This window comes from Lampetra fluviatilis, chromosome 33 (genome assembly GCF_964198595.1).
Source record: "Lampetra fluviatilis chromosome 33, kcLamFluv1.1, whole genome shotgun sequence".
Lineage (NCBI taxonomy): Eukaryota > Metazoa > Chordata > Hyperoartia > Petromyzontiformes > Petromyzontidae > Lampetra > Lampetra fluviatilis.
In genome coordinates, this window is record NC_136307.1 from 7,273,732 (window position 1) to 7,286,437 (window position 12,706).

Genomic DNA, 12,706 nt, shown 5'->3' on the forward strand with positions numbered 1-12,706 from the left:
GTGCGAATTCTTTTCAATAGAGGCCAAAAATGGATGCGCGCGTGTGTGTGTCGTGGTCAGGTAGTGAGAGGGTGGGCGAGTGTGCGGGGAGTGAGAGGATGGGTGAATAATGGGTGTGTGTGGGGAGTGAGAAGGTGGGGTGGGGGGGTGATAGGGTGGATAAGTTGGTGGGGATCGAGTTGGGCGGTGGGTGGGGAGCGAGAGGGCTGGTGGGTGAGCCGAGCGGGTGGCCGGGGGGAGAGGGCCTTGAACGATGACTCTCACCGTCTGGAGTGTATCCAGGGAGGAGAGAGAGAGAGGGGAGGGGGGGCTGTTGAATTTGCGATAGTGGCGCGTTAGCGAGGGCAGGGGCTGGGTCGGGCGCCTTGGCTCGATATCTCGAACGCGCCCGTGACATCCACACGTACAGTCGATGGTGCCTTCCTAAAAATAAAGTTGAGTGCCAACGGCGCCCCGTGCCCTCCTCCTGCGCTCCTCCCAGTGGACGCGGGTGCATGGGAATTCCCTTTCACAGGCAGCTCTGCGTGCAGTCCCCGGCACTCCCGAAGACCCACACTTGCCCTGGCACCAGCTGGTCCGGCACCAGCCACAACCCCCCCGGTCGCTGCTCGCATCGTTCAGCATCTCGGAGCCCGCGGGGAAGCTTACAACTTTTGCTCTGGGCAGAGCGGGCGCATCGCGGTAGGGGATGAGAGGCGTAAACAGACGTGATGTGGTGTAACAGATAGTACAGATAGATAACACAGATGTAGGTACTTGCATGTTCCGTACCGGTGTGTATTGGTTTGTTACGGTGACCGACACGAAATGAGGGGCGTCTTCGTAGTTTGTGGATTTCATCGTAGTTCGTACGGTGTTGAGGTGTGATGATAATGGTGATAAGTTCCAGGCGCACACGGAGGATCGGACGCACACAGACACTTTCAGACACAAACATGCACAGTGCGACAGCAACACGAGAGAGAGATGCACAATATTGACACATGCAAATTAACATACGCAGGTACAAATACGCAGGGACGCAGACCAACACAAACATCGTCCAGATCAACTCGCAAAAAGATAAAGATCCCCCGTATTACTGTATAGCCTCTTAATAAACTTGTGTAGCCAAAGTGCTGTTAAGCGAGCACTCGCTAAAACAGACGCAGAAAATATACACCGACAGACAAAACAACGACACGCACCAACACAGACACGCACCAACACAGACACGCACCAACACAGACACGCACCAACACAGACATACACAGCAGCGCACGCACGTACACAGGGCACCACCACCACCCCTCGTCCACGGCAATGTTATCCCGACTCAGGGGCTCATCAGCGAGCCGCAGAGAAACCCAGCAGCAGCAGGAGGATGAGGCCGAGCGCCTGCCCGCTGCCCGGGCTCTGGCTCGGCTCTACCGCCAGCACGTGCTGCCCATCGAGCGCCGCTACGGCTTCCACGCCGCCTATCGCGCCGCCGAGCTGCGCGACGCAGAGTTCGACTCCCCTCCCACGGTGCTGCTCCTGGGCGCACCGGCCGCGGGCAAGACCAGTCTGCTGCGATATCTGCTGGGCGGCCCCAGCTCCCAGCAGCAGCAGCAGCTGCTACTGCAGCAGCTGCAGCAGGGAGTGTTGCAGCCGGGCAGCGCCACGACCTCCGTGACCATCGTGCAGCACGGGGAGGCACCGGGACGCGTGACGCCTGGGCACGCCTTGGTGCTGGAGGCGAACTCTGCTTTCGCGGGCTTGGCGGCGTTCGGCAGCGCGGCTATGTCCAGGTGAGTTGCGGCTGTCGCCTGTCCCGGTGTTTGAATTGAGTTCGTGCCGAGATGCGCTGAGATTTGATGGAGCCGAGTGCCGACTGTAAAAATGCCCGAAGCTTTGGTCTGCGGAATGGGTGGCAACCCAAAAGGTGACTTTTTGAGTGTCGGTTACCGGTAACCGCGTAAAAACACTAGTATAAAAACCGGTTTACCGCACGTTTAGAAACGTATCGAGCCAGGGGTCGGCAACCAAAACAACAAGAAGAGCCATTTTTTTCTCGAATTCATTACAAAAACTCAATAATTTCGAGAGCCGTCAATGCACGTGCACACACAACATTACATCACGAAGCAGTCCGCAAAGAGCCCCATGCTGCCCTACCCCTGCTCGAGATGAATGGGCATCACGCGTGTGACTCTTTGAGCGGAGGAACCAAGGGAGCTGCTTGATGTTAATGGTTTCCACGCTGCACTGGCAATCAATCCGAAACTCGGGGGTGCGATTTGATCAACAGGCGCGGCGGTAGTGCACGTGGTAGCAATAGTGCACGTGTATTAAATCACCCCCCCCCCTTTAGTCGTATGATCGAGGTACGTCACGATTAGTGAGTCGCGTGTGGTGGGGTAAAGCGTGCGGACGTCCACACGTCTGATCAGCGTGGGAAGAGTAGACCAAATACACCCCTATAGCTCCCTCTAGTGGAGGCCCTTCTGGCGGCAGAGGCGCGAGTGAGCAATTGCAGGTCTGCGCCTTTACATGTTAACCGAACCGAGGGGAAAGTGTTACCACGCGGTGACTTAGGCCGCCGTGCCGTTTGTCCGTACGCGCGTGCCAATCGGAGCATTATTTTCCAAAATTCCACTGAGAACGATAACCGGTTCCTGAATTTCAGAAACCGGTCATCGAGTTTGATAACGATGAACGCTTTTCCGGTTGTCGTTTTACCAACCCTCGTGTGTAGGTGTGGATGTAACACATTCCTGCGGAGGGAGCTGGTAGGAACGTTGGGTTGCTCGGTCAATGGCCAGGGTCAACGGCGGCGTGGTGTATTCCGCAAATATGCCCGACTGTGAGGGCGGGCACAAGCCGGCGTGAGTAGGTTAAACGTTGAGTTTTATAAGGGCACCACGGGGTGACCAGCCCCTCCCCACCCAGCCCCACCCCTCCCACCCCCCACCCAGCCCCTCCCCACCCAGTCCCACCATCCCCACCCAGCCCCTCCCCACCCTCCCCTCCCCACCCAGCCCCTCCCTCCACATTCAGCCCCTCCCTGCACGACGGACGGACGGACACAATAATCCCCTGTGGGCTGCTGTAACCAGAGGTTCCTACCAGCATAAGGGGTGTGTGTATTATGTCTGCAGCGGTAGTGGGAGCGGTTAGCGCGCTGCGCTACCAACCCGACCACCCGAGTTCGAATCCCGCTCACGACCAACAACCAGTGTCGATTATATCTGAACTGGTCCCGGGCCTCCCCTAGGTCGACTCAGCCTAAAATTAGTATCTCATGCGGTGTGCGGTGCTAGCCACACCAACCCCTCGTTGCACGTGCCCCAACAGTCTGTGTCGACTACACGGGTGATGTTTGTGTGTGTGTGCAGGGTGGTGCGTGTGCAGTTGCCGTGTCCCATTCTGGAGAGCGTCACCTTTGTGGACACACCGGGCATTCCCAACGATGAGATCGCCGCAGGGCAGCACGGTACAAAACACCACCATTGACATCACATTCATTATCACCACAAACACATTCCTGCGGAGGGAGCTGGTAGGAACGTTGGGTTGCTCGGTCAATGGCCCAGGGTCAACGGCGGCGTGGTGTATTCCGCAAATATGCCCGACTGTGAGGGCGGGCACAAGCCGGCGTGAGTAGGTTAAACGTTGAGTTTTAGAAGGGCACCACGGGGTGACCAGCCCCTCCCCACCCAACCCCACCCAACCTCACCCTCCCTGGATGCAGGACGAACAGAATAATCCCCTGTGCATGGGCTGGTGTAACCAGGAGGTTCCTACCAGTATAAACGTCACAATCAATACCAAGAATACCATCAACATCATCATCCTGACCATCACATCTGCTGTCATTTTCATCATCGTCATCTTCATTGTAACCATCACAACCACTGTTATTGTAATCAGCGTGATAATTACCATCATCATAACCATCATCCTAAACATATGAAATATAATCAAAGTAATCAACGGGTGGTTACGTACGGTGCGAAAAAAGGTCAACATACATTCGTCTTCATCACAATATTCAATACACATCATCACGATGAAAATCACAAATTTTCATCATCAATATCACAACCATCGTCATCTTAATATAAATAATCTTTTTTGTCACTGAGATAAAACATTATTATCGATAATAGTTGCTGCTACGGCTTCCGCAGATTTCTACCGTTTTGAGCTCGGTGGAATGTGACCTCCACTGATTTATTTCGTGTTGACCCAGAATGTTAACGAAACACTCAACACATTTAACAATACGTAACTGTCCCAAACGAAAAACATACACAAGCGACATATCGGGCAATGGTCCTTCTTAACAGCACATACCTTCTTCACATACAATATTTGAAAAAGAGCCATTGCCCGAAACGTCGCCTGTTACAGTATGTATTTATGTTTTCTTTTGGAGTAGGGTCATTGCCGAATGCGTTAAGTTTACTGGTAGGGACCTCCTGGTTACACCAGCTCACAGGGGATTCTTGTGTCCGTCCGTCCGTCGTGCATCCAAAAATGGGAGGGGTGGGGTTGGGTGGAAAGGAGAGGGTGGGGAGGGGCTGGGTGGGGAGGGTGGGGCTGGGTGGGGGGTGGGAGGGGTGGGGCTGGGTGGGGAGGGGCTGGTCACCCCGTGGTGCCCTCATAAAACTCAACGTTTAACCTACTCACGCCGGCTTGTGCCCGCCCTCACAGTCGAGCATATTTGCGGAATACACCACGCCGCCGTTGACCCTGGCCATTGACCGAGCAACCCAACGTTCCTACCAGCTCCCTCCGCAGGAATGTGTTCCTGTGGTGAATTGTGCTTGTGCACCACTACCAACTGCAGCAGCAGCTACACCAAACAGAAGTGATCGGATTCATTGGATTTCCCCTACATTACGCAATGTCCGTCGTCAAGCGTGTAGATTGGTAACGGATGTTGTAGTTTCTGCGGTTTTCTTCTCGTGTTTACTTCGGCAGACTGCTCGTCGAGTTTTTAGCTTCCAACGATTTCGAAAGTTCCGTGTTTTCTCATTGTACGGATGCTATATTTTAATGGAGTGAACTTGCTAATAACATCTGGTATTTCTGCAAACATTTGTTCCACAAGCTTGGCTCTGCCACAAATCATTGTTGAAACCGGTCCAGAGTTTTGTGGCTTGAAAAAAAAACCTGTATAACGTTTGTCCGGACAGCCAGTAGATTCACTACAATATCTCTGTAGAGTATGTGGAGAGACATCATTGAGTTCTGCGTATACAGTGTACGCTTTTACATGTTTAGTCGGGCTTAGCAACGCAGTAATCGATCGATTATTAAGTGCACAATGCTTGTGTGCGATTTTTATACGTAATGCATCGTATGCAATGGGTTCGTGTTACATCTGCAGCCACTAGTGACCGCTACATTCACCGCAATCTTTCATTATTGTTATTAAATTCACACAAAGCCGGGGGAGGACAGGATACTGGATATGTTGTACCGGGTGCGGTATTATATTCCGAGCCGCTGGTAAACTGGAATAATAGCCACAACTGACGTGCTTGCGTACGGGGATGGAATTCCTTTCCAGCTAGAACCTCGCCTGCTTGCCCTTGGCCGACATATAGAACTTCTAGTTGTAGTAACAGCTCTCTCGCTGTGTTCTTCTTGGTTCAGCAGTTGCAATGCTGGATTATTTTTTCCGCCTGAGGACGACCGCTTGTGTTGCGATCGAAACGTCGTGATATATTATTTTTCATTAAATATTTCTACCTACGAGACCTTACCGAAAGAACCACAGAGTATGGATTCCTGCAGTCACGAAAGCTTCAAATCAAGATGGAATAATAGCCACACAAGCCATATACTGGATATGGTGTACCGGGTGCGGAAATAATTTATCGGAGTCGCCGACCCCGGACAGATAGATCCCGGCTGAAAAGTAAGCCTTGATGATGTTGCTGGCTGGCTGGCTGGCTTCCGCGGATTTCTTCTGTGTTGACTCCTTGCGGCAAGCGGTTGGGACGCGCGCGTGACAGCGTGAACCGCTCTGATTATTGCGATGGCATTCTCTAGCTCGCTTCATAATTAAACGCCGCTGCGTGGTGGGGCAAACGCAGGGGTTATACCACGTGCTTCCGTGTGAGCGATGGGCAGTGCTCGTGTTTATTGTTGTTCCAGAGCCACTGGTGGAAATTCCACATTCTTATGACAAAAAGCCAGGTTGACATTTTGGCGAGTTGACCGAACTTGTAATTATAGTAAAGCAGCGTGCTTAAACAAAGATGTTAACACTTGTGAGAATTTGCAACAACACCACAGAAAATGTGCGCCTCCGGGCTCTGGAGACCACCTGGAGAAGATTCCAGGCGTGCGTTGACAATGATGGCGAACAAGTGGAGACTCTTTGACTTTATGAAGCTATTAACATTACAGTTGTTATCATTTCGATTTAAAGCTTTCGTGACTGCAGGGATTCATCTTCTTGGTTCTTTCAGGCGAGGACGGCTGCTTGCGTTGTGGCCGAAACGTCGTGAGAATTGTTTTATTATGTTTTATTTTTATTATTTTATTACTTCCCTTCTACGTGACTTTACCGAAAGAACCAAGAAGTTGTTATCATGTTACACAGAGTATTAGCCGTTCTTTTTCCATTTAAAACGATAGTCCCATATAAGTGTGAACATTTTGTTGAAGCACGCTGTCATGATATCAACTTGTAACGTGCTACCGCATCGTATTCGCTCACTCTCAAGGAGAAAGACTTTGTGGCGTGTGGAACCACAGTCGACCAGGATGCTATCGCCGCGGTGAGCTGGCGCCAACAATTGCCCAAGCTCTGTGGTCCTCTATACATGAGGATGTTTTCAGCCCATTCACAAGTGTTTATACATGTGGGAGGAAACCTGAGCACCCAAAGAAAGCCCACGCGCGCGAGAGGACGAGACTCCATCCCTTAGAGATGTCGACATATGGAGGCCACATCTGCCGTACCGCTTTCTCCTGGCGAACCAGGGTACTTGCACCTCCTCGACTTCCACGGGGAGTTCACATTTGTGTGATCCACCAATCTAAGCCTCCACAGTGCTGGATTACAGGCCATGTGCATAGCCACCACGGCCACTATGAGCCACTATGATCCACTAAGCCAAATAACCATCGCGTCTATAAAGTTAAAACATGGGTAATCCCACCCACCGCCATCATCATCATCATCCCTTCGGGGTTGATAAACTCCCTTTGTGGGAAGTCAACCAGGGTTCTATGGTTCCACAAGCTCCTGTCATAGAAATGTGGATTACACCCACTCGCTTGAGCAGGCAGACACATAGGCTATTTCACTTTGAGGTTACTGCAAATTGATGTCAGTCATTTACCAAGGAGGGCATCGGTGAGTCTCAAGACACCCTTTCAAGAGGATGCTGTCATCTTGGGATATTAGGCCAATTTATTAATATCAAGAGTCGCCGGAGAAAACCCACCAACGGTTGTAACACTCAAATTGCCACACAGATGGATTTAATACATTGATGTCCTGCCATCGTCTGGCCACCTCACAGCTTAAGACCTACAACAAACAGCTGGTATTTAACTTTTGTGGAAAGTAAACAAAAAATCGTGTATTTTTCAGACAGACTCTGCCCTGCCATAGTAAGGTGGTATTGTGACCATTGTCTCAGGGCTGTTAACAAAGAGACGAGCGACCCCCGACGCTGTTAGAAAGCAGAAACGGCGTTGGCTCGGCCTGCGACTGCCCCCTGCCGGCACGTGACTGTCGCTGAGACACTAGGCATCTCGCGCGCGTCACCTTTGTCAGCAACACCGCCTTCGTGAATCCAGTATAATAGGCGACGTTTCGGGTAATGGCCCTTCTTCATAGCACATAGAGGGGCCAGAGAGGTTGAGTGTTGTGAAGAAGGTCCATTGCCCGTGAAGTCGCCTATTGTGTTATTGGCGAATGTGTCGAGTCGTGTGTTTGTTAGATTACTCAACTGGGATTACACATGGCAGCAATGCCCGGCGCCCCATTGGCAAAACTAATGCTTATTCGCAGGCAAGTTGCTTCGTTTCCTTGCACCACAGAGGGACAGCTGCTGCTGGGGGTGCCCTTTTAAACGACGTTGAGCTGAGATACGACGTTACCACGTGTAGAGCGCTTGGTGAGAAACTCCCGGCATGAAGGAGGGAGGAGATGAGCGGCTCTATCAAAACAATTCCACGTTCGACGAGTCTGCTCGGCGTGCACGTGGGGGAAACTGATCATGATCCAGCTCTCAGACGCACGCGCCGAATGAACCAACTAATGACCGTGCACTTGACCGCCCGACAGGCTCGACGCCGCTGCCTGGCGGCTACGGCGGGCTCCTGGCGTGGCTTTGCGAGCGCGCGGACCGCGTGGCGCTCGTGTGCGACGCCCCGCGTCCCTCGGTGTCGGAGCGCGGCGCCCTGGCCACGGCGCTGCGCTCGCTGCGCCGCCACCTGCACCCGCACAAGCTTCGCGTTTTGCTGCTGCGCGCCGACGAGCTGGGCGAGCCGGGCTCCCTGCTCCGCGCTCACGGGGCCCTCTGCTGGAGCCTGGGTCGTCTCCTCGGCAGAGGTCATCCGCAGCACCAGCAGCAGCAGCAGCAGAAGACGAGAGAGGGCCATCAGATGACGCTGGTGTCGCCACCGCGCGTGTACGCGGCCGCGTTCCGGGACGGGCCCCTGCGCTGGGACTGGAACCGGGATCTGCTGGAGGTGAACGAGAGGGACTTCATGAACGACCTGCGGAGCCTGCCGCGGCTCGCGCCCCTGCGCCGGCTCAACGACGTCATCGCCAGGGCGCGCCTCGCTAGGGTGAGCCGTGGTGCGGGTTGTTGTTGATGTTGTAGTTATTGACATCCGTGGTGTTGTCAAGTCCTTAATCGTTGTTGTTGTTAGGTCCGTTATTGTATTGGGCCGCTCTCCAGTTCAGGTCACGGCCTGTTTATGGCAAACTTGTAATTTAATGGTGCGGTGTGTAAACATCAGCACTGGGGGAGACAAAGGCGGGTGTGACCATGGGGCTGGCCATACCAACCCTGCCTTAATAGGTGCTCGCTGAGAGCTGGATTGGAGGAGGATGTGTCTCCTCGTGTCCCACAGGCCCACGCGTGCATCGTGAGCGCCCTGCACTCCCAGCTGCCCCTGTTTGGTCGCCGGGCGGCCCTGACGGAGCTGGTGGCGCAGGGAGGCCTGGTGCCCGTGCTGCAGGTGGCGCATCAGCGGTGGGGGTTGCCAGTGGGAGACAGGCCTGAGATGGAGCCTATGCAGGTGCCTCTCAGCCCCCCCCCCTTCACCTGCTGAACCTTCCACTCCCCCTCCCCCATCTAAATCCTTGACCCCCCTACGCTGCACCTTAGCCCCCATTCGTAACGATGTAATGCTCCCCGCCCCCACCCCTTCTGAATTCTGCAGCCGAGATTCTTGCAGTGGCGGATACATATAATGTGTAGGCCGGTGTGAAATGAAGCCACGGGGCGTAGGTTCCTCACCCCTGCGCTCACGGAAGTGTGGAAGTGTAGCGATGAACGCACTCTGCTAAGAACCTGGCTACCCGCTCATGGCCAACATCAGTGACGAATATCTGAAATCGGTCCTGGGTCTCCCCTAGGTCAACTCACCCTTCAACGAGTATTTGGCGCGGTGCATAAACATCATAACTGGGGAAACAAAGACAGCCTGGCATGGTGCAGGCCACCCACCGCCCTTGAGTACCGTGTCGGCCTTCATAGGTGTTCGCCCACAGCACTTGCCGTGTGTGCGTGAGAGCGTGTCTCGTGCGTGGTTGTGTGTGTGCATGCAGGAGTGGCTCATGCACTGCGACATGAGCTTCATCCGCCCCATGGAGCGCCGTCTGCTGGCCGCCGTCGACACTCTCCTCCAGCGCGACGCTCCGGCGCTGCTCTCCCGCTTCCGCAATGAAGCCTCCTCCTGCACCTCCTCATCGTCGTCGCCGTCGTCATCCAGACGTCCTCGCCCTTCCCTCCTGCTGCTGCCGGGCGGCCAGGCCCTGCCCGCGTCGTCCCTGGGACCATTCGCCGAGGACCTGGGATTCGCGTCTGCGACGTCTCCCACCTGCGGCGACGACGACGGCGGCGACGACGACGCCTCGTCGCCTGCGCCGTGGGCGCTCTCGGAGGAGAAGGCGCTGTACGAGGAGCTGTTCCGCTCGCTGTCGCCCGTGCGGGGCCGCGTGTCGGGAGCGAGCGCGCGACTCGTGCTGCTGCGCTCGCGGTTGCCCGCGTGCGCGCTGCGCCGCGTGTGGCGCCTGTCTGACGTGGACGCCGACGGCATGCTCGACTCGGACGAGTTCACCGTCGCCAACCACCTGGTGGCGGCGGCGCTGCGAGGGCGCGAGCTGCCCCGCGAGCTGCCCCCGCACCTCGTGCCGCCCTCCAAGCGCGATCGCGGCCGGGGGCATCGGGCGGCGGCGGTGGCGGCAGCGGGGGTCGGCGAGCGGGGGGACTCGGGAGCCCCCGCCGATTGCGGCGTCGGGCAGAGCGAGCGGCTGGCGGAGTGATCGGCCGCTGGCGTTCGTGCCGTGCGTGAGCGCGCCGCGTTACGGGACGATGTGACGCTGGAGGCGGCGACGGCGGCGGCGGTCGGCGCGGAGGTCAAAACACCGAGTCGGCACCGCTGAGAGCCTGGGTTTGAATTCGCGTTTTAACCGGGTCACCGATGAATCGCAGAGACCTGTATGCTCGCATAGAGACCCCGACAGTTACATAGACTGAGTAGTGGTTGGAGGTCTAAGCTCGGTCACCAACAACTCTACAATCTTTCACGTGAAATTTGGCTCTGCACTTAATGTGGCTAATTTCCAACTGTGAGAAATAAAATACTGTATCGGTTTGGGTGTCGACTATCATGCGTAGAACATTACTCTGCTGCCCTCTACATTGAGGAATACAGATATCACAGCAGTACCTCTGTGATATCCACTTTCCTTGGCCGTTCTGTAACGCAGGGGGGTTGCACTGCGTTTAAACAAATTCAAATGGATAATTCGTCCAATGATGCCATCGGCACGTGTGTCATCAGCCATGGTTTATCCACTGCTGGACGAAGGTCTCCACATGCTGTTGCCATCCCACATGTTCATTCGCAGGAACAACATCCCCCTGGATATTATTCCTTCTTTAAAGGTCTACTTTTTAATGATTTTATTATAAAGCCTATCTGGACAGGGAGCTCTGTTGTCAGAGCGCTAGACTCGCAATAAAAAGTTTCCGAATTCAAATCCTAGCATCATCATCAACATCATTATCACCATCAATATCATCAATATCATCAATATAAAAAGAGAGAACACCATTTTGTAGGAAGTCATCTGAGTCCTATGGAAAAAACTGCTACCGTCATAGGAATGTGGAATAATCATCAACTGAAGTGACCATCGCCAACGAGGACACTGTGAGATGATTAAACACAAACTTGTATTGTTTGTGTACACCATCGCGAGAGTAGCTGCATAACTCTTACTGTGACCTCTACGTGTGCAATATATAACAAGTGTAAATTTCTGCTTCTGTGAGTGTAATAAACACAAAACGAAATGAAATAAACATCTCTCAAGATTTATCATGTCTCAGCCTCCTGCCCCAATCTCTCACACCCACACATCTTTCCCCAGCGATCGCTCCTCCTTGTGTTTTCCTCCTGACCTACAAATCAACACACGTAAGTTGGCTCCGCTGGCAGGCAAGAATATGTTGGGTTATGTAGCCCATCTGTCCAGCCACCGAATGGGACTTGATGAGAATATATATTTAAAGAGTTTTATTCTCATTAAGCATCACAGTGTAGAGTGCAGTCTCCAACTCTTATTTTCTCAGTCTCTCTATGTGCTATGAAGAAATTCCATTACCCAAAATATCACTTGTTATGTATGAATGTTGAACTTCTTACGTATGTTCCGTTTAAGGCAGTAAATGAACAACGTGAGTTTTTCATTGATGGTGTGGCAATGCATATGTAACAGGTTCCGGAGACACTTGTAGAGGTAACTTCTTTATTACAATACAACACTCCAACAGTCCAACAGTCCTGATACTCTGTTACAGCCTAGCTACACAGCCTAGCTACACAGCCTAGATACTCTACTCTGGCTACGCTCCGGAACTCGCCCTCACAAGGTCGTCGAGTCGGGAGTTCCAGAGTCCCAGCGCTGGCTCTCACAGCATCCCAGGGTCTTCAGATGGCTGGTCGTGGGTCTTGGGTCTTGAGTTACAACTGGGCCCCGATCGTCCAGGGAGCTCTCCTTTTATGCCTGGTCCAACGAGGGGTGGGGCCGTGTGCGCCCCCAGATATCCCACAGAGCACACACAGCCCCACCCCTTTGGCGGCGCCAAGGGGATTAAGCGTCTGGACCCCCTGGGAACTCAACGCCTGGCGCCCAGAGGCTTAAGCGTCTGGACCCACCTGGGAACCCAGAGCCCCCAGCAGCCCCTCCCTTCTTATGTCACTACACATATACCAGGTTTTTATCATAATCGTCCATCATCAATCCACTGCTGGATGACGTTATCCCCTAGAAGTCGACATCCATGGTGGTCGTGCGATGTCACAATCCATCTGACTCCAGAACGTGAGCCGATATCATTGCTCCATCTCCACAGAGAGTGTGCTCTCCTGGTGTGTTCTCTCCATTTGTTGCCATTCTGTTGTAAGTCTCAACCTTCCCGTCGAGAGACGTGTCCTGCCAAAGCATTCACCAGTCAATAGAATAATGTTATTA

The 12,706-nt window shown here is 53.7% G+C and overlaps 1 protein-coding gene across 1 annotated transcript; it reads left to right on the top strand.

Moving 5' to 3' along the window:
• Nucleotides 1–237: 237 nt before the first annotated feature.
• On the top strand, nucleotides 238–11,462 carry LOC144944137 (EH domain-containing protein 3-like). Its single transcript, XM_078872218.1, has 5 exons — nucleotides 238–1,769; nucleotides 3,357–3,454; nucleotides 8,279–8,784; nucleotides 9,073–9,240; nucleotides 9,773–11,462. Exons 1-5 carry the CDS (start codon nucleotides 1,303–1,305, stop codon nucleotides 10,487–10,489), a joined length of 1,956 nt encoding a protein of 651 aa, XP_078728344.1. The 5' UTR covers nucleotides 238–1,302; the 3' UTR covers nucleotides 10,490–11,462.
• The last annotated feature ends 1,244 nt before the right edge of the window (nucleotides 11,463–12,706 follow it).

What these genes read in the sequence shown, in the direction of transcription:
- LOC144944137 (XM_078872218.1), top strand. Translation starts at nt 1,303, where the DNA reads ATGTTATCCCGACTCAGGGGCTCATCAGCGAGCCGCAGAGAAACCCAG. An exon ending in GATCGCCGCAGGGCAGCACG is followed by an intron (nt 3,455 to 8,278) that starts GTACAAAACACC and finishes ACCGCCCGACAG; the next exon opens with GCTCGACGCCGCTGCCTGGC. An exon ending in CCAGGGCGCGCCTCGCTAGG is followed by an intron (nt 8,785 to 9,072) that starts GTGAGCCGTGGT and finishes CGTGTCCCACAG; the next exon opens with GCCCACGCGTGCATCGTGAG.